Source organism: Somniosus microcephalus, chromosome 18, assembly GCF_052327205.1.
Source record: "Somniosus microcephalus isolate GS21.2 chromosome 18, FLI_Smic_1.0, whole genome shotgun sequence".
NCBI lineage: Eukaryota > Metazoa > Chordata > Chondrichthyes > Squaliformes > Somniosidae > Somniosus > Somniosus microcephalus.
Window position 1 is genome coordinate 83,646,194 of NC_141004.1, and position 22,411 is coordinate 83,668,604.

At 47.7% G+C, this 22,411-nt stretch overlaps 1 protein-coding gene across 6 annotated transcripts in view; it reads left to right on the plus strand.

Annotated features, from left to right (window-relative positions):
• LOC147105419 (serine/threonine-protein kinase 38) overlaps positions 1–22,411 on the plus strand; it is a 175,617-nt gene that overhangs the window by 109,354 nt on the left and 43,852 nt on the right. For all 6 annotated transcript variants that reach the window (XM_086011719.1, XM_086011717.1, XM_086011718.1 and 3 more), the window contains 3 exons: positions 7,316–7,439; positions 11,909–12,063; positions 15,511–15,613. In XM_086011719.1, the coding sequence (XP_085867845.1) occupies positions 7,316–7,439; positions 11,909–12,063; positions 15,511–15,613 (382 nt within the window). The remainder of the gene's footprint in view (positions 1–7,315; positions 7,440–11,908; positions 12,064–15,510; positions 15,614–22,411) is intronic.

Consider the following 22,411-nt stretch of genomic DNA (forward strand, 5'->3'; position numbering starts at 1 on the left):
TTAAACAGCAAGGGGCAGAAAACATTGGTGGGAGTTGTTTATAGGCCCCCGAACAGTAGTTGTAATGTAGGACAGAGTATAATCAGGAAATTAGAGGCGCATGTAACGAGGGTAATACAGTGATCATGGGGGACTTTAATCTACATATAGACTGGGCAAACCAAATTTGCAGTAATAGTCTGGAGGCATGTATGCAAGGTAGTTTTCTAGATCAGTATGTTGAGGAACCAACTAGGGAACAGGCTATTTTAGATCTAGTATTGTGCAACAAGGGTTAACTAATAACCTTGTAGTAAAGAAGCCTTTAGGGAAGAGTGACCATAATATGATAGAATTTTATATTGAGTTTGAAAGTGATTTAGTTAAATCCGAAACTAAGGTCTTAAATCTAAACAAAGCAAACTACATAGGTATGAGGGGCAAGTTGGCTATGGTAGATTGGGAAACTACATTAAAAGGTTGACCATAGAGAAGCAATGGCTAGCATTTAAAGAAATAATACATAATTAACAACAAATACACATTCCTTTTAAGGTACAAAAACACCACAGGAAAAGTGGCCCAACCGAGGCTAACGAGAAGTTAAAGATAGTATTAGATCAAAGGAAGAGGCTTACAGTGTTGCCAAAAAGAGTAGTAAGCCTGAGGATTGGGAGGATTTTAGAATTCAGCAAAGGAGGACCAAGAAATTGATAAAGGGAAAATAGAATATGAGAGTAAACTAGCGAGAGACATAAAAACAGACTGTAAAAGCTTCTATAGTTATGTAAAAAGGAAAAGATTAGCAAAAGTAAACGTGGGTTCCTTACAGGCTGAGACAGGAGAAATTATAATGGGGAATAAGGAAATGGCTGAGAAATTAAACAAATACTTTGTGTCTGTCTTCACGGAAGAAGACGCAAAAAACTTCTCGGAAATAGTGGCGAACCAAGGGTCTAGTGAGTGAGGAACTGAGAATTTTTTTTTAATTCGCTTATGGGATGTGGGTGTCGCTAGCAAGGCCAGCATTTATTGCCCATTCCTAGTTGCCCTTGAGAAGGTGGTGGTGAGCCGCCTTCTTGAACCGCTGCAGTCCGTGTGGTGAAGGTGCTCCCACAGTGCTGTTAGGGAGGGAGTTCCAGAATTTTGACCCAGCGACGATGAAGGAACGACGATATACTTCTAAGTCAGGATGGTGTGTGACTTGGAGGGGAACTTGGAGATGGTGGTGTTCCCATGCACCTGCTGTCCTTGTCCTTCTAGGTGGAAGAGGTCGCGGGTTTGGGAGGTGCTGCCGAAGAAGCTTTGGCGAGTTGCTGCAGTGCATCTTGTAGATGGTGCACACTGCAGCCAGAGTGCGCCGGTGGTGGAGGGAGTGAATGTTTAAGGTGGTGGATGGGGTGCCAGTCAAGCGGGCTGCTTTGTCCTGGATGGTATTGAGCTTCTTCAGTGTTGTTGGAGCTGCACTCATCCAGGCAAGTGGAGAGTATTCCATCACACTCCTGACTTGTGCCTTGTAGATGGTGGAAAGGCTTTGGGGAGTCAGGAGGTGAGAAACTCGCCACAGAATACCCAGCCTCTGACCTGCTCTTGTTGCCACAGTATTTATGTGGCTGGTCCAGTTAAGTTTCTGGTCAATGGTGACCCCCAGGATGTTGATGGTGGGGAATTTGGTGATGGTAATGCCGTTGAATGTCAAGGGGAGGTGGCTAGACTCTCGCTTGTTGGAGATAGTCATTCTCTGGCACTTCTGTGGCGCGAATGTTACCTGCCACTTATCAGCCCAAGCCTGAACGTCGTTCAGATCTTGTTGCATGCGGGCATGGACTGCTTCATTATCTGAGGAGTTGTGAATGGCGCTGAACACTGTGCAGTCATCAGCAAACATCCCCATTTCTGACCTTATGTTGGCGGGAATGTCATTGATGAAGCAGCTGAAGGTGGTTGGGCCTAGGACACTGCCCTGAGGAACTCCTGCAGTGATGTCCTGGGGCTGTGATGATTGACCTTCAATCACCACAACCATCTTCCTTTGTGCTAGGTATGACTCCAGCCAGTGGAGCGTTTCCCACTGATTCTCAGTTTTACTAGGGCTCCTTGATGCCAGACTCTGTCAAATGCTGCCTTGATGTCAAGGGCAGTCACTCTCACCTCACCTCTGGAATTCAGCTCCTAATGTCCATGTTTGGACCAAGGCTGTAATGAGGTCGGGAACCCAGTGGTCTTGGCGGAACCCAAACTGGGCATCAGTGAGCAGGTTATTGGTAAGTGTCGCTTGATATCACTGTCGATGACACCTTCCATCACTTTGCTGATGATTGAGAGTAGACTGATGGGGCGGTAATTGGCTGGTTTGGATTAGTCCTGCTTTTTGTGGACAGGACATACCTGGGCAGTTTTCCACATTGTCAGATAGATGCCAGTGTTGTAGCTGTACTGGAACAGCCGGTTTATTAGCGGCGCGGCTAGTTCTGGAGCACAAGTCTTCAGCATGTTGTCGGGGCCCATAGCCTTTGCTGTATCCTGTGCGCTCAGCTGTTTCTTGATATCACGTGGAGTGAATTGAATTGGCTGAAGACTGACTTCTGTGATGGTGGGGACCTTGGGCGTAGGCTGATATGGATCATCCACTCGGCACTTCTGGCTGAAGTTGGTTGCAAATGCTTCAGCCTTGCCTTTTGCACTCAAGTGCTGGGCTCCACCATCATTGAGGATGGGGATATTCATGGAGCCTCCTCCTCCCGTTAGTTGTTTAATGGTCCACCAACATTCACGACTGGATGTGACAGGACTGCAGAGCTTTGATCTGATCCGTTGATTGTGGGATCACTTAGCCCTGTCTATAGCATGCAGCTTCTGCTTTGTAGCATGTATGTAGTCCTGTGTTGCAGCTTCCCCAGGTTGGCACCTCATTTTTAGATACGCCTGGTGCTGTTCCTGGCATGCTCTTCTACACTCCTTATTGAATCAGGGTTGGTTCCCTGACTTGGTAATGGTAGAGTGAGGATATGCCGGGCCATGAGGTTACAGATTGTGGTGGAATACAATTCTGCTGCTGCTGATGGCCCACAGCGCCTCATGGATGCCCAGTTTTGAGCTGCTAGATCTGTTCTGAATCTATCTCATTTAGCACGGTGGTAGTGCCACACAACACGATGGAGGGTGTCCTCAGTGTGAAGATGGGACTTGGTCTCCACAATGACTGTGCGGTGGTCACTGCTACCAATACAGTCATGGACAGATGCATCTGCAACAGGTAGATTTGTGAGGACGAGGTCAAGTAGGCAGTTATGTTCTTCAGGGCTCGGTCAGTAGTGGTGCTACCGAGCCACTCTTGGTGATGGATATTGAAGTCCCCCACCCAGAGTACATTCTGTGCACTTGCTACTCTGTGTTTCTTCCAAGTGGTGTTCAACATGGAGGAGTACTGATTCATCAGCTGAGGGAGGGCGGTAGGTGGTAATCAGCAGGAGGTTTCCTTGCCCATGCTTGACCTGAAGCCATGAGACTTCATGGGGTCCGGAGTCAATGTTGAGGACTCCCAGGGCCACTCCCTCCCGACTGTATACCACAGTGCCGCCACCCCTGGTGGGTCTGTCCTGCCGGTGGGACAGGACATACCCAGGGATGGTGATGGAGGAGTTTGGGACACTGGCTGAAAGGTCTGATTCTGTGAGTATGACTGTGTCAGACTGTTGCTTGTCTAGTCTGTGCAACAGCTCTCCCAATTTCAGCACAAGTCCCCAGATGTTGGTGAAATTAGTATTAGTAAAAAAAAATAGTACTGGAGCAATTAATGGGGCTGAAAGCCGATAAATCCCCATGACCTAATGGCCTACATTCTAGGGTTTTGAAAGAGGTGGCTATAGAGATGGTGGATGCATTGGTTGTCATTTTCTAAAATTCTATAGATTCTAAAATGGTTCCCGCGGATTGGAATGTAGCAAATGTAATCCCACTATTGAAGAAAGGAGGGAGAGAGAAAACAGAGAACTACAGACCAGTTAGCCTGACATCAGTAGTGGGGAAAATGCTAGAGTCTATTATTAAGGACGTGGTAACAGGGCACTTAGAAAATAATAATAGGATTGGGCCGAGTCAACACCGATTTATGAATTTTTTGAGGTAACTAGCAGAATAGATAAGGAGGAACCAGTGGATGTGGTGTATTTGGATTTTCAGAAGGCATTCGATAAGGTGCCACACAAGATTAAACAAAATTAGGGCTTGTGGGATTGGGGGTAATATACTAGCATGGATTGAGGATTGGTTAACGGACAGAAAACAGAGAGTAGGAATAAACTGGTCGTTTTCGGGTTGTCAGGCTGTAACTAGTGGGGTACCGCAAGGATCAGTGCTCGGGCCTCAGCTATTCACAATCTACATCAATGATTTGGATGAGGGAACCAAATGTAATATATCCAAGTTTGCTGATGATACAAAGCTGGGTGGGAATGTAAGTTGTGAGGAGGATGCAAGGAGGCTTCAAGAGGATATAGACAGGCTAAGTGAGTGGGCAAGAACATGGCAAATGGAATATAATGTGGAGAAATGTGAAGTTATCCACTTTGGTAGGAAAAATAGAAAAGCAGAGTATTTTTGAAATGTTGGTGTTCAGAGGGACCTGGGATTCCTTGTACGCGAATCACTGAAAGTTAAGATGCAGGTACAGCAAGCAATTAGGAAAGCAAATGGTATGTTGGCCTTTATTACAAGAGGATTTGAGTATAAGAGTAAAGGCGTCTTACTGCAATTATATAGGGCCCCGGTGAGACCACACCTGGAGTATTGTGGACAGTTTTGGTCTCCTTACCTAAGGAAGGATATACTTGCCATAGAGGGAGTGCAACGAAGGTTCACCAGACTGGTTCCTGGGATGGGGGGATTGTCCTATGAGAAGAGATTGAGTAGACTAGGCCTATATTCTCTAGTGTTTAGAAGAATGAGAGGTTATCTCATTGAAACATACAAAGTTCTTACAGGGCTTGACAGGGTAGATGCAGGGAGGATGTTTCCCCTGGCTGGGGAGTCTAGAACCAGGGGTCACAGTCTCAGAATAAGGGGTCGGCCATTTAGGACTGAGATGAGGAGGAATTTCTTCACTCAGAGGGTGGTGAATCTTTGGAATTCTCGACCCCAGAGGGCTGTGGAGGCTCAGTCGTTGAGTATATTCAAGGTAGAGATCGATAGGTTTTTGAATGTTAAGGGAATCATGGGATATGGGGATAGTGCAGGAAAGTGGAGATCAGGTAGAAGGGGCAGCACGGTGGCATAGTGGTTAGCACTGTTGCCTCACAGCGCCAGGGACCCGGGTTCGAATCCGGCCTCGGGCGACTGTCTGGGTGGAGTTTGCAACATTCTCCCCGTGTTTGCGTGGGTTTTCTCCGGGTGCTCCGGTTTCCTCCCACAGTCCAAAGATGTGCGGGTTAGGTTGATTGGCTATGATAAATTGACCCTTAGTGTTAGGGGGATTAAATACGTGGGGTTACAGGGATAGGGTGGGATATGTGTTGGTGTAGGGGTTACGGGGATCGGGTGGGATATGTGTCGGTGCAGGCTCGATGGGCCGAAATGGCCTCTATCTGCACTGTGGGGTTTCTGTGATCTTATTGAATGGCGGAGCAGGCTCGAGGGGCCAAATGGTTTACTACTCCTCCTATTTCTTATGTTCACCTCGTGCGTTATGTTAATGCGTGACTGCAGGATTCTGTCCAGTGCCCCTGAGGTACCCAACAGTATCCCCCTGGTGGCAGACAAAATAAAATGGCTAAATATATTCTCCACTGGCTTGCCTGCCAGTGCAGTGGGTAACTGAACTGGCTGGTGAGGTTACTGAGCTGTACAGACCAGAAGGTGCAGTTTTGATCACTAGTCTGTGCTAGGTTAACTGTTAATCAGCTGGGTTACTGGAGATAGTATAGCTGGCCTCAGTACACTGGATTAGGGAGGGCTGAAAAATCAGCCAGTGACACCTATCCAGTCAGAGTATTTGGTGGAGACGGGAGCTCGGGGCTGTTGCCAGTCAGTGTGTTGGGTGGCGATGGGGGAGCTCGGGGCTGTTGCCAGTCAGTGTGTTGGGTGGCGATGGGGGAGCTCGGGGCTGTTGCCAGTCAGTGTGTTGGGTGGCGATGGGGGAGCTCGGGGCTGTTGCCAGTCAGTGTGTTGGGGGAGACGGGAGCTCGGGGCTGTTGCCAGTCAGTGTGTTGGGTGGCGATGGGGGAGCTCGGGGCTGTTGCCAGTCAATGTGTTGGGTGGTGATGGGGGAGCTCGGGGCTGTTGCCAGTCAGTGTGTTGGGTGGCGATGGGGGAGCTCGGGGCTGTTGCCAGTCAGTGTGTTGGGTGACGATGGGGGAGCTCGGGGCTGTTGCCAGTCAGTGTGTTGGGGGAGACGGGAGCTGGGGGCTGTTGCCAGTCAGTGTGTTGGGTGGCGATGGGGGAGCTCGGGGCTGTTGCCAGTCAGTGTGTTGGGTGACGATGGGGGAGCTCGGGGCTGTTGCCAGTCAGTGTGTTGGGTGGCGATGGGGGAGCTCGGGGCTGTTGCCAGTCAGTGTGTTGGGTGGTGATGGGGGAGCTCGGGGCTGTTGCCAGTCAGTGTGTTGGGTGGCGATGGGGGAGCTCGGGGCTGTTGCCAGTCAGTGTGTTGGGTGACGATGGGGGAGCTCGGGGCTGTTGCCAGTCAGTGTGTTGGGGGAGACGGGAGCTGGGGGCTGTTGCCAGTCAGTGTGTTGGGTGGCGATGGGGGAGCTCGGGGCTGTTGCCAGTCAGTGTGTTGGGTGACGATGGGGGAGCTCGGGGCTGTTGCCAGTCAGTGTGTTGGGTGGCGATGGGGGAGCTCGGGGCTGTTGCCAGTCAGTGTGTTGGGTGGCGATGGGGGAGCTCGGGGCTGTTGCCAGTCAGTGTGTTGGGTGGCGATGGGGGAGCTCGGAGCTGTTGCCAGTCAGTGTGTTGGGTGGCGATGGGGGAGCTCGGGGCTGTTGCCAGTCAGTGTGTTGGGGGAGACGGGAGCTCGGGGCTGTTGCCAGTCAGTGTGTTGGGGGAAGACGGGGAGCTCGGGGCTGTTGCCAGTCAGTGTGTTGGGGGAAGACGGGGAGCTCGGGGCTGTTACTCTCCTGCTGTCTAAGAGCGGTATCACTTGGGCCTGGGTCTGGAGAGCAGATAGTGCCTGTGGAATTGTACCTCCGTGTTTAGGAGTGGAACGGAAGAAATTGGGGCAGGGAGAACGTTCGAAATTCACAGGAGGGGTGAAACATCAGACAGTTGATCCAGTCTGGTTATAACACACTGTTGGTGACATTGCAAGCGTCATTGTTTTGCTTAACACGCCTTCCTGCCTTAGGTTGGTCACATCCGTGCAGAGCGGGACATCCTGGTGGAAGCAGACAGTCAGTGGGTGGTGAAAATGTTCTACAGCTTTCAGGACAAACTCAACCTCTACCTGATCATGGAGTTCCTTCCGGGAGGTATGTGCTGGCTGTGTTTAGACCGAGTTTCTACCACGCTTGCAGTGGGAGGGGCATCCGCTTCCATCTGGCATCAGCTGTATCAATGCTTCTCGCAACAGGAGAAGTACATAGGCTGAGGGAGGAGATTAAATGGGTGGGTAGAGTCCACGATCGGGTAGAGTGGAGGATCTGTTCCTCAACTCCATCGACCCGCCGTGGTTCCGTATCCCTCAATACCCTTGCCTAACAAAAATCTATCCATCTCAGTTTTGAAATTTTCAGTTGACCCTCAGCCTCAACAGCTTTCTGGGGGCGAGAGTTCCAGATTTCCGCTACCCTTTGTGTGAAGATGTGCTTCATGACATCACCCCTGAACGGCCTGGCTCTAATTTTAAGTTTATGCTCCTTGTTCTGGACTCCACCGCTCTTCCCCGCCCCCCCCCCCCCCCCGCAAACCAGAGGAAATAGCTTCTCTCTACTCTTATTGAATTCTTTAATCATCTTAAACACCTCAATTAGATCACCGCTTAATCTTCTGTATTCAAGGGAATACAAGCAACACGTCTTTATAATTTAACCCATTTAGCCCCAGTATCTAACCAGACCCCTTTTAAACTGAACAAGCAGTCAGGAGCGTGAGTCCCAAAGGCTATGTTGCCTACCCGGTGCCAGGGTAAAGGACATCTCCTCCGGGCTGGAGAAGAACTTGGAGTGGGAGGGGGAGGACCCAGTTGTCATGGTCCACGTAGCTACCAACGACATAGAAAGAGGTTCTGCTGAGAGGGTTTGAGCAGCTAGGGACTAAATTAAAAAGCAGAACCACAAAGGTTATAATCTCTGGATTATTACCGGAGCCACGAGCAAATTGGCATAGGGTCAATAGGATCAGGGAGATGAATGCGTGGCTCAAAGATTGGTGTGGGAGAAGTGGGTTTCAATTCGTGGGGCACTGGCACCAGTACTGGGGAAAGAGAGAGCCGTTCCGTTGGGACGGACTACACCTGAGCCATACTGGGACCAGAGTTCTAGTGAATCGAATAACTAGGGAGGTAGATAGGGCTTTAAACTAAATAAGGTGGCGGGGGGCGGGGGAGGGTCCCGCTGGAGAGAAATCTAGAATGCTAAAGAGAAAAGACAAGGAAGCAGTGCAGGAAAGTGATTGGGGTAAGGATAACCAGATTGTGTCAGGAAGGGACCGAGCGTACAAACAAAGGAGTGCACTAACAAATAGGGTCCGGGTAAGAAACAATGGTAATAAGACAAATAGGGCCATAGTACAAAAAAATGTTAAGATGTCTAAAAATGTTAAAAAGACAAATCTAAAGGCACTGTAGCTGAATGCACGAAGCATTTGTAATATGGTAGACGAATTAACAGCGCAAATAGATGTAAATGGATATGATATAATTGCAATTACAGAAACATGGCTGCAGGGTGACCAAGTATATTCGATATTTAGGAAGGACAGGCAAAAAGGAAAAGAGGTGGGGTGATGTTAGTAAAGGATGAAATCAGAGCAAAATTGAGAAAATCAAGATGTAGAATCAGTCTGGGTGGAGCTAAGAAGCACCAAGGGGCAGAAAACATTGGTGGGAGTTGTCTATAGGCCTCCAAACAGTAGTGGTAATGTAGGGGATGGCATCAAACAGGAAATTAGAGATGCATGTAACAAGGGTACTACAGTAATCATGGGTGACTTTAATCTACATATAGACTGGCCAAACCAAATTAGCAATAATACTGTGGAGGATGAATTCCTGGAGTGTGTACGAGGTGTTTTTTAGACTAGTACGTTGAGGAGCCAACTAGGGAACAGGCTATCCTAGATTGGGTATTGTGCAATGAGAAGGGGTTAATCAATAATCTTGTTGTGTGGGGTCCTTTAGGGAAGAGTGACCATAACATGATAGAATTCTTCATTAAGATGGAAAGTGAAGAAGTCCAATCTGAAACTAGGGTCCTAAATCTAAACAAAGGAAACTACGAAGGTATGAGGAGTGAGTTGGCTGTGATAGATTGGGGAGCTTCATTAAAAGGCAATATGGTAGATTTAAGGAACGAATGCATGAATTGCATCAGTTATACATTCCTTTCTGGCGCAAAAACAAAAGGAAAAGCGGCCCAACCATGGCTAACAAAGGAAATTAAGGATAGTATTAGATCCAAAGAGGAGTCATATAAAGTTGCCGGAAAAAGTAGCAAGCCTGAGGATTGGGAGCAGTTTAGAGTTCAGCAAAAAAGGATCAAGAGATTGATTAAGAGGGGAAAAATAGAGTATGAGAGTAAACTTGTAAGGAACATAAAAGCAGATTGTAAAAGCTTCTACAAGTATGTAAAAAGAAAAAGATTAGTGAAGACAAATGTAGGTCCCTTACAGTCAGAAATGGGACAATTTATAATGGAGAACAAGGAAATGACAGAGCAATTAAACAAATACTTGGAGTACTGTGTGCAGTTTTAGTCTCCTTACCTAAGAAAGGATATACTTGCCATAAAGGGAGTGCAGCGAAGGTTCACCAGACTGATTCCTGGGGTGGCAGGACTGTCGTATGAGGAGAGATTGGGTCGACTAGGCCTGTCACTAGAGTTTAGAAGAATGAGAGGGGATCTCATTGAAATGTATAAAGTTCTGATGGGGCTAGACAGACTGGATGCAGGGAGGATGTTTCCCCTGGCTGGGAGGTCTAGAACGAGGGGTCACAGTCTCAGGATACGGGGTAAGACATTTAGGACTGAGATGAGGAGAAATTTCTTCACTCAGAGGGTTGTGAACCTGTGGAATTCTCTACCACAGAAGACTGTGGAGGCCAAGTCACTGAATATATTTAAGAAGGAGATAGATTTCTAGACACAAACGGCATTAAGGGGTATGGGGAGAGAGCGGGAATATGGTATTGAGATAGAGGATCAGCCATGATCATATTGAACAGCGGAGCAGGCTCATAGAAACATAGAAGATAGGAGCAGGAGTCGGCCATTCGGCCCCTCGAGCCTGCTCCGCCATTCAATGCGATCATGGCTGATCATCCAAATTCAGTACCCTGTCCCTGCTTTCTCCCCATGCCCCTTGATCCCTTTAGCCTTAAGAAATATATCCAACTCCTTCTTGAATATATTTAATGAATTGGCCTCTACTGCCTTCAGTGGTAGAGAATTCCACAGGGTCACCACTCTCTGGGTGAAGAAATTCCTCCTCATTTCAGTCCTAAATGGCTTACCTCTTATCCTTAGACTGTGACCCCTGGTTCTGGACTCCCCGACCATCGGGAACATCCTTCCTGCATCTAGTCTGTCTAGTCCTGTTAGAATTTTATAAGTTTCAATGAGATCCCCTCTCATTCTTCTAAACTCCAGCGAGTATAAGCCCAATTGACCCAATCTCTCCTCATACGTCATTCCTGCCATCCCAGGTATCAGTCTGGTGAATCTTCGCTGCACTCCCTCCATGGCAAGAACATCCTTCCTCAGATAAGGCGACCAAAACTGCACACAATACACAATTGCAGCAAGACATCCTTGTTCCTGTACTCAAACCCTCTCGCTATGAAGGCCAACATACCATTTGCCTTCTTAACCGCCTGCTGCACTTGCATGCTTACCTTCAGCAACTGGTGCACAAGGACACCCAGGTCTCGTTGCACTTCCCCTTCTCCCAATCTATTGCCATTCAGATAATAATCTGCCTTCCTGTTTTTGCCACCGAAGTGGATAACCTCACATCTATCCACGTTATATTGCATCTGCCATGCTTCTGCCCAATCACCCAACCTGTCCAAATCATCCTGGAGTTTCTCGGCATCCTCCTCACAGCACACACGCCCACCCAGCTTTGTGTCGTCTGCAAATTTGGAGATATTACATCCGAATGGCCTACTCCTATTTTTCTATGTTTCAAACAGTAAGTGCTGGTGATACGTTCTCACTTGTAGAGCTGGGGAGCAGTATCGGGCCTGAGTCGGCCCTTCAGAACATGGCACTCTGAGTGAAATTCACTTGCCACTTGCTCCTGTTCCTCTACTGCCTGACCTGCCGGGCTCCAGACCTGCTGTGTGTGAGATTTCCACTGGCTGTGGGTTGGGTGTGTGGCTGATCAAGAAGTCCCTCATTTCAGCGAGGTGCTGCCCTTCACTTCTGTCGGTCAAAACCTAGCTCTGAGTTACACTTATTTAGAGCCTGCTAGAGACACCGAGTGGGCAAATGGTGCATTGTACCTGGAGCAGTAACTAGAGACAGCTCGTGTGGAAGCACCTGTCTGTTTCTTTCTCCCATATGGGCCCTCCACACACTCTAACCTGCTGTGGTGTGGTCAGTCTGTGCTTCAGGACACTCCTGTTTGCTTATTTTAACCGTCACTCTGGAGCCGCTGGCTTGGTGTAGCTGGGTGTTGGCGGGGTTTAACCAGGTAGACGGCCCTTTCTGTGACCCCCTTAGCCCCGGCAGATTGTTGAATGGAGCAGATGATGTGTGATGTATTGCTCTGCCTGCAGGGGATATGATGACTCTGCTGATGAAGAAGGACACACTGAGTGAGGAGGAGACACAGTTCTACATAGCGGAGACTGTGCTGGCCATCGACTCCATCCACCAGATGAGCTTCATCCACAGGGATATCAAACCAGACAACCTTCTCCTGGACAGCAAGGTACACACTGGGTTATACACACCTACCCTGACACACTTACTCACACTGGGATATACACGCCTACCCTGACACACTCACACTGGGTTATACACACCTACCCTGACACACTTACTCACACTGGGATATACACGCCTACCCTGACACACTCACACTGGGTTATACACACCTACCCTGACACACTTACTCACACTGGGATATACACACCTACCCTGACACACTCACACTGGGTTATACACACCTACCCTGACACACTCACTGGGATATACACACCTACCCTGACCCACACACTGGGTTATACACACCTACCCTGACACACTCACTCACACTGGGTTATACACACCTACCCTGACACACTCACTCACACTGGGTTATACACACCTACCCTGACACACTCACTCACACTGGGTTATACACACCTACCCTGACACACTCGCTCACACTGGGATATAAACACCTACCCTGACACACTCGCTCACACTGGGTTATACACACCTACCCTGACACACTCGCTCACACTGGGTTATACACACCTACCCTGACACACTCGCTCACACTGGGTTATACACACCTACCCTGACACACTCGCTCACACTGGGATATACACACCTACCCTGACACACTCGCTCACACTGGGATATACACACCTACCCTGACACACTCACTGGGATATACACACCTACCCTGACACACTCGCTCACACTGGGTTATACACACCTACCCTGACACACTCACTGGGTTATACACACCTACCCTGACACACTCGCTCACACTGGGTTATACACACCTACCCTGACACACTCGTTCACACTGGGTTATACACACCTACCCTGACACACTCACACTGGGTTATACACACCTACCCTGACACACTCACACTGGGTTATACACACCTACCCTGACACACTCACTCACTCAGGGTTATACACACCTACCCTGACACACTCTCACTGGGTTATACACACCTACCCTGACACACTCGCTCACTCAGGGTTATACACACCTACCCTGACACACTCGCTCACTCAGGGTTATACACACCTACCCTGACACACTCGCTCACTCAGGGTTATACACACCTACCCTGACACACTCTCACTGGGTTATACACACCTACCCTGACACACTCGCTCACACTGGGTTATACACACCTACCCTGACACACTCACACTGGGTTATACACACCTACCCTGACACACTCACACTGGGTTATACACACCTACCCTGACACACTCACTCACTCAGGGTTATACACACCTACCCTGACACACTCTCACTGGGTTATACACACCTACCCTGACACACTCGCTCACTCAGGGTTATACACACCTACCCTGACACACTCGCTCACTCAGGGTTATACACACCTACCCTGACACACTCACTCACTCAGGGTTATACACACCTACCCTGACACACTCTCTCACTCTGGGTTATACACACCTACCCTGACACACTCGCTCACTCAGGGTTATACACACCTACCCTGACACACTCGCTCACTCAGGGTTATACACACCTACCCTGACACACTCACTCACACTGGGTTATACACACCTACCCTGACACACTCACTCACTCAGGGTTATACACACCTACCCTGACACACTCACTCACACTGGGTTATACACACCTACCCTGACACACTCACTCACTCAGGGTTATACACACCTACCCTGACACACTCTCACTGGGTTATACACACCTACCCTGACACACTCGCTCACACTGGGTTATACACACCTACCCTGACACACTCGCTCACACTGGGTTATACACACCTACCCTGACACACTCGCTCACACTGGGTTATACACACCTACCCTGACACACTCACTCACACTGGGTTATACACACCTACCCTGACACACTCACACTGGGTTATACACACCTACCCTGACACACTCACTCACTCAGGGTTATACACACCTACCCTGACACACTCACACTGGGTTATACACACCTACCCTGACACACTCACTCACACTGGGTTATACACACCTACCCTGACACACACACTCACACTGGGTTATACACACCTACCCTGATCCACTCACTCACACTGGGTTATACACACCTACCCTGACACACTCGCTCACACTGGGATATACACACCTACCCTGACACATTCGCTCACACTGGGTTATACACACCTACCCTGACACACTCACTCACACTGGGTTATACACACCTACCCTGACACACTCACTCACACTGGGCTATACACACCTACCCTGACACACTCGCTCACACTGGGTTATACACACCTACCCTGACACACTCGCTCACACTGGGTTATACACACCTACCCTGACACACTCGCTCACACTGGGATATACACACCTACCCTGACACACTCACACTGGGTTATACACACCTACCCTGACACACTCACACTGGGTTATACACACCTACCCTGACACACTCACTCACTCAGGGTTATACACACCTACCCTGACACACTCTCACTGGGTTATACACACCTACCCTGACACACTCGCTCACTCAGGGTTATACACACCTACCCTGACACACTCGCTCACTCAGGGTTATACACACCTACCCTGACACACTCACTCACTCAGGGTTATACACACCTACCCTGACACACTCTCTCACTCTGGGTTATACACACCTACCCTGACACACTCGCTCACTCAGGGTTATACACACCTACCCTGACACACTCGCTCACTCAGGGTTATACACACCTACCCTGACACACTCACTCACACTGGGTTATACACACCTACCCTGACACACTCACTCACTCAGGGTTATACACACCTACCCTGACACACTCACACTGGGTTATACACACCTACCCTGACACACTTACTCACTCAGGGTTATACACACCTACCCTGACACACTCGCTCACTCAGGGTTATACACACCTACCCTGACACACTCACTCACACTGGGTTATACACACCTACCCTGACACACTCACTCACTCAGGGTTATACACACCTACCCTGACACACTCGCTCACACTGGGTTATACACACCTACCCTGACACACTCGCTCACACTGGGTTATACACACCTACCCTGACACACTCGCTCACACTGGGTTATACACACCTACCCTGACGCACACTCACTGGGTTTCACTTACCTGTAACACGTTTTTTGAATCGACAATGTATTCATTTTTTTTTAAGAAAACGACTACTCTTGAAAAATAAAACGGATTTGCTATGAATGCAATAAAGCAGGCTTCAAACATCGTCCCTTTGACACTGTAGCAGCAGCCTGAAGCTGGTGGGCAGGTGTTGTGGATCTCCCTGGCCCCCCTCCAGCTGTAGTGCCTGCACTCTCTGAATGCCAGTGGGTCTCCTGTCTCCAGCTGCACAGAACCTGCTCAAACTGACTGCCTATGAAAGGGGGCTATTGTACATTCGTCTTGCTGTAATGATGACGTGATTCTTGCCTTGTGTTTTCTAGGGACACGTTAAGCTGTCTGACTTTGGCTTGTGCACGGGACTGAAGAAGGCTCATAGGACAGAATTCTACCGCAATCTCAGTCACAGTTTGCCCAGCGACTTCAGTGAGTAGATTGCGGGGTTTAACCAGTTACCTCGCAGAACAGCCACCCCTGCAGGCTGGGTAGCTGCAGTAACATTTTCCCAATCGCCCCCCCTGCCCTTTAAGGTGGAATTTTGGAAAAGCAGTGCCTGCACAGGGCGGTAGAGAGGACTGACTACATTCGTCTTATCGTAGCCTGGCATATTTTCCCTGCGGTGGATTGTGTTGAAGTAAAAGACAGAAAGAGACACACCGAAGCAGTGCCCTCCACCCATAAGAACATAAAATAGGAGCAGGAGCAGGTCATTCGGCCCCTTGAGCCTTCTCCGCCATTCAATAAGATCATGGCTGATCTTCTACCTCATCTCCACTTTCCTGCACTATCCCCATATCCCGCGATTCCCTTAGTGCCCAAAAATCTATCGATCTCAGCCTTGAATATACTCAACGACTGAGCCTCCACAGCCCTCTGGGGTCGAGAATTCCAAAGATTCACCACCCTCTGAGTGAAGAAATTCCTCCTCATCTCAGTCCTAAATGGCCGACCCCTTATTCTGAGACTGTGACCCCTGGTTCTAGACTCCCCAGCCAGGGGAAACATCCTCCCTGCATCGACCCTGTCAAGCCCTGTAAGAATTTAGTATGTTTCAATGAGATCGCCTCTCATTCTTCTAAACTCCAGAGAATATAGGCCTAGGCTACTCAATCTCTCCTCATCGGACAATCCCCCCATCCCAGGAACCAGTCTGGTGAACCTTCGCTGCACTCGCTCTATGGCAAGTATATCCTTCCTTGTGTACAGTTTTGGTCTCCTTACCTAATGCTCCAGGTGTGGTCTCACCAGGACCCCATATAATTGCAGTAAGGCGACTTCACTCTTGTACTCAAATCCTCTTATAATAAAGGCCAGCATACCATTTGCTTTCCATACTGCTTGGTGTATCTGCATGTTAACTTTCAGTGATTCATGTACAAGGGCACCCAGGTCCCTCTCAACACCAACATTTCGCAATCTCTCACCATTTAAAAAATACTCTGCTTTTCTATTTTCCCTACTCTGTTTCTCTCTCCACGGATGTTGCCTGGCCTGCTGAGTTTTTCCAGCTTTTTCTGTTGTTATTTTGGATAACTTCACATTTCTCCACATTATATTCCATTTGCTGTGTTCTTGCCCACTTGCTTAGCCTGTTTATATCCCCTTGAAGCCTCCTTGCATCCTCCTCACAACTTACATTCCCACCCAGCTTTGTGTCATCAGCAAATGGGTCCCCTCATCCAAACCATTGATGTAGATTGTGAATAGCTGAGGCCCAAGCACTGATCCTTGCGGTACCCCACTAGTTACAGCCTGCCAACCCGAAAATCACCCGTTTATTCCTACGCTCTGTTTTCTGTCCGTTAACCAATCCTCAATCCATGCTGTATATTACCTCCAATCCCATGAGCCCTAGTTTTGTTTAATAACCTCTTGTGTGGCACCTTATCGAATGCTTTCTGAAAATCCAAATACACCACATCCACTGGTTCCCCCTTATCTACTCTGCTAGTTACAACCTCCCAAAACTCTTAACAGATTCGTCAAACATGATTTCCCTTTCATAAATCGGTGTTGACTCTGCCCAATCCTATTATTATTTTCTAAGTGCCCTGTTCCCACGTCCTTAATAATAGATTCTCGCATTTTCCCTACTACTGATGTCAGGCGAACTGGTCTGTAGTTCCCCGTTTTCTCTCTCCCTCCTTTCTTAAATAGTGGGGTTACATTTGCCACCTTCCAATCTGTGGGAACCGTTCTAGAATCTATGGAATTTTGGAAGATGATAACCACTATCTATAGCCACCTCTTTCAAAACCCTAGGATGTAGGCCATCAGGTCCAGGGGATTTATCAGCTTTCAGCCCCATTAATTTCTCCAGTACTATTTTTTTACTCATTTCTTTCAGTTCCTCGTTCTCGCTAGACCCTTGGTTCTCCGCTATTTCCAGGAGGATTTTTGCGTCGTCTTCCGTGAAAACAGACGCAGAGTAATTGTTTAATTTCTCTGCCATTTCCTTATTCCCCATTATAATTTCTCCTGTCTCAGCCTGTACGGGACCCACGTTTACCTTCGCTAATCTTTTTCTTTTGACATATCTATAGAGGCTTTTACAGTCTTTTTATGTCTCGCTAGTTTACTTTCATAATCTATTTTCCCTTTCTTTATCAATTTCTTGGTCCTCCTTTGCTGAATTCTAAAATCCTCCCAATCCTCAGGCTTACTACTCTTTTTGGCCACATTATAAGCTTCTTCCTTTAATCTAATACTTCCTTTAATTTCTCTTGTTAGCCACGGTTGGACCATTTTTCCTCTGTTGTTTTTATTCCTTAAGGGAATGTATATTCGTTGCGAATTATGAATTATTTCTTTAAATGTTTGCCATTGCTTTTCTAATGTCATTTTTAATCTAGTTTCCTAACCTACCTTGGCGATCTCGCCTCTCATACCTATGTAGTTTGCTTTGTTCAGGTTTAGGACCCTAGTTTCGGATTTAAGTAAATCACACTCAAACTCAAAATAAAATTCTATCATATTATGATCAATGCTCCCCAGAGGCTCCTTTACGACAAGGTTATTAATTAACCCTGTCTCATTGCACAGTACTAGATCTAATAGCCAATTCCCTTGTAGGTTCCTTGGCATACTGATCTAGAAAAGCCATCCAACTGGACCTAATCGCCGGAGTCTGGTTGGATAGGCTCTTCTCCACCACCGCCCCCCCCCTAATCGCCAGGCTTCGGTTGGACAGAGCCCTCCCCCATCGCCAGGGGTCACTCTTGACTTCAGATGGGGATTTCTCTCTTCCTCACAGGTACCTGTAGGGACCTTGTTTAATCAGAGTGTGATTTAACCAGACTGCATTGGCTCTGCAACCTGCACCAGAACTCAGCTGGTTAAAAATTCCACAGGTGGAAGATCGAAACAATTTTTTGCATATCTCACCTGGAGGTACTGGATGAATTAGTACCCAACACTGGAAGTACTGGATGAATTAGTACCCAACACTGGCAGTACTGGATGAATTAGTGCCCAACATTGGAAGTACTGGATGAATTAGTACCCAACACCGGAAGTACTGGATGAATTAGTACCCAACACTGGCAGTACTGGATGAATTAGTGCCCAACATTGGAAGTACTGGATGAATTAGTGCCCAACATTGGAAGTACTGGATGAATTAGTGCCCAACACTGGAAGTACTGGATGAATTAGTATCCAACACTGGAAGTACTGGATGAATTAGTGCCCAACACTGGAAGTACTGGATGAATTAGTGCCCAACACTGGAAGTACTGGATGAATTAGTGTCCAACACTGGAAGTACTGGATGAATTAGTGCCCAACATTGGAAGTACTGGATGAATTAGTGCCCAACACTGGAAGTACTGGATGAATTAGTGCCCAACATTGGAAGTACTGGATGAATTAGTACCCAACACTGGAAGTACTGGATGAATTAGTGCCCAACATTGGAAGTACTGGATGAATTAGTGCCCAACATTGGAAGTACTGGATGAATTAGTGCCCAACATTGGAAGTACTGGATGAATTAGTGCCCAACACTGGAAGTACTGGATGAATTAGTGCCCAACACTGGAAATACTGGATGAATTAGTGCCCAACATTGGAAGTACTGGATGAATTAGTGCCCAACACTGGAAGTACTGGATGAATTAGTGCCCAACATTGGAAGTACTGGATGAATTAGTACCCAACACTGGAAGTACTGGATGAATTAGTGCCCAACATTGGAAGTACTGGATGAATTAGTGCCCAACATTGGAAGTACTGGATGAATTAGTGCCCAACATTGGAAGTACTGGATGAATTAGTGCCCAACACTGGAAGTACTGGATGAATTAGTGCCCAACACTGGAAGTACTGGATGAATTAGTGCCCAACACTGGAAGTACTGGATGAATTAGTGCCCAACACTGGAAGTACTGGATGAATTAGTGCCCAACACTGGAAGTACTGGATGAATTAGTATCCAACACTGGAAGTACTGGATGAATTAGTGCCCAACACCGGAAGTACTGGATGAATTAGTGCCCAACATTGGAAGTACTGGATGAATTTGTACCCAACATTGGAAGTACTGGATGAATTAGTGCCCAACATTGGAAGTACTGGGTGAATTTGTACCCAACATTGGAAGTACTGGATGAATTAGTGCCCAACACCGGAAGTACTGGATGAATTAGTGCCCAACACTGGAAGTACTGGATGAATTAGTGCCCAACATTGGAAGTACTGGATGAATTAGTGCCCAACACTGGAAGTACTGGATGAATTAGTGCCCAACACTGGAAGTACAGGATGAATTAGTGCCCAACACTGGAAGTACTGGATGAATTAGTGCCCAACACTGGAAGTACTGGATGAATTAGTGCCCAACACTGGAAGTACTGGATGAATTAGTGCCCAACACTGGAAGTACTGGATGAATTAGTGCCCAACATTGGAAGTACTGGATGAATTAGTGCCCAACATTGGAAGTACTGGATGAATTAGTGCCCAACACTGGAAGTACTGGATGAATTAGTGCCCAACATTGGAAGTACTGGATGAATTAGTGCCCAACACTGGAAGTACTGGATGAATTAGTGCCCAACATTGGAAGTACTGGATGAATTAGTGCCCAACATTGGAAGTACTGGATGAATTAGTGCCCAACATTGGAAGTACTGGATGAATTAGTGCCCAACACTGGAAGTACTGGATGAATTAGTGCCCAACACTGGAAGTACTGGATGAATTAGTGCCCAACACTGGAAGTACTGGATGAATTAGTGCCCAACATTGGAAGTACTGGATGAATTAGTGCCCAACACTGGAAGTACTGGATGAATTAGTGCCCAACACTGGAAGTACTGGATGAATTAGTGCCCAACATTGGAAGTACTGGATGAATTAGTGCCCAACACTGGAAGTACTGGATGAATTAGTGCCCAACATTGGAAGTACTGGATGAATTAGTGCCCAACATTGGAAGTACTGGATGAATTAGTGCCCAACATTGGAAGTACTGGATGAATTAGTGCCCAACACTGGAAGTACTGGATGAATTAGTGCCCAACACTGGAAGTACTGGATGAATTAGTGCCCAACACTGGAAGTACTGGATGAATTAGTGCCCAACATTGGAAGTACTGGATGAATTAGTGCCCAACATTGGAAGTACTGGATGAATTAGTGCCCAACACTGGAAGTACTGGATGAATTAGTGCCCAACACTGGAAGTACTGGATGAATTAGTGCCCAACACTGGAAGTACTGGATGAATTAGTGCCCAACACTGGAAGTACAGGATGAATTAGTGCCCAACATTGGAAGTACTGGATGAATTAGTGCCCAACATTGGAAGTACTGGATGAATTAGTGCCCAACACTGGAAGTACTGGATGAATTAGTGCCCAACACTGGAAGTACTGGATGAATTAGTGCCCAACACTGGAAGTACTGGATGAATTAGTACCCAACATTGGAAGTACTGGATGAATTAGTGCCCAACACTGGAAGTACTGGATGAATTAGTGCCCAACACTGGAAGTACTGGATGAATTAGTGCCCAACACGAAGTACTGGATGAATTAGTGCCCAACATTGGAAGTACTGGATGAATTAGTGCCCAACATTGGAAGTACTGGATGAATTAGTGCCCAACATTGGAAGTACTGGATGAATTAGTGCCCAACATTGGAAGTACTGGATGAATTAGTGCCCGACACTGGAAGTACTGGATGAATTAGTGCTGAACACTGGTTAGATTGCGTGTAGCTTTTGGCACTCCATTATAGAAAGGGCATTAAAGCCACAGAAAGCGAACAGCATGGATTGACCAGGATGATGCCAGGGATGGGAAGCTATAGTTATGTAGAGAGATTTGAGACTGGAACTATTTCTTTTGGGACAGAGACGGTCAGGAGGAGATTGAAGAGGTTTTTAAATTCTGAAGGGTTTGGATCGTGCGTGGGGAAAGACTGTTTCCTCCGGGTGGGGAGTCAGGGACTCGGGTTGTCAGTTAAAAATCGTCACTAAGTGAGGAGTGTGGTAAACCACTGTTTGTATTCCACTGTGTACATGCCTGGACATGCCTCGGCTGACTCCTCCCACAAGTCCTAGTATAAAGGTGACTGCTCCCCAGCCCTTTGTATTTCTGGACCGGTCGACCACTCGAGGCAGACCTTCATTCTTTTGTTAATAAAAGCCTTTAGTTACTCTCTTAACTCTCAGTCTTTTATGAGTAATTGATAGCGCATCAATTTTATGAACAAAATGTTTATAATGGAGAAGATCCTCACACCAGCTTGCCTGGACTTAGATCATCGGGAGGCGGACTCATCCACCAAGTTTACTCACTGGCTTAAGTGTTTCGAAAAATTCCTGACCGCCTCCGCAGCAATCAAATCGGACGAGGACAAACTGGATGTCCTGACCTCCAAAGTGAACCACCGAGTGTACTCGGTCATCCAAGACGCGACCTCGTACGCGGACGCTATCAAGCTCCTCAAGGACCAGTACACGCGTCCAGTGAACGAAGTGTACGCCAGGCACCTTCTGGGGAGTCGTAAACAACAACCTGGGGAATCGACCGTGGAATACCTTCAGGCACTGTCTGTGCTTGGCCGGGCCTGTGGTTGTAAGGATGTAAAGGCCGCCGTGTACACAGAGGAACTTATCCGGGACGCTTTTGTAGCGGGCCACAGATCCAATTACACCCGACAGCGACTGTTGGAGCAGAGTGACCTCGACCTCAACAAGGCCTCTGAACTCGCACTA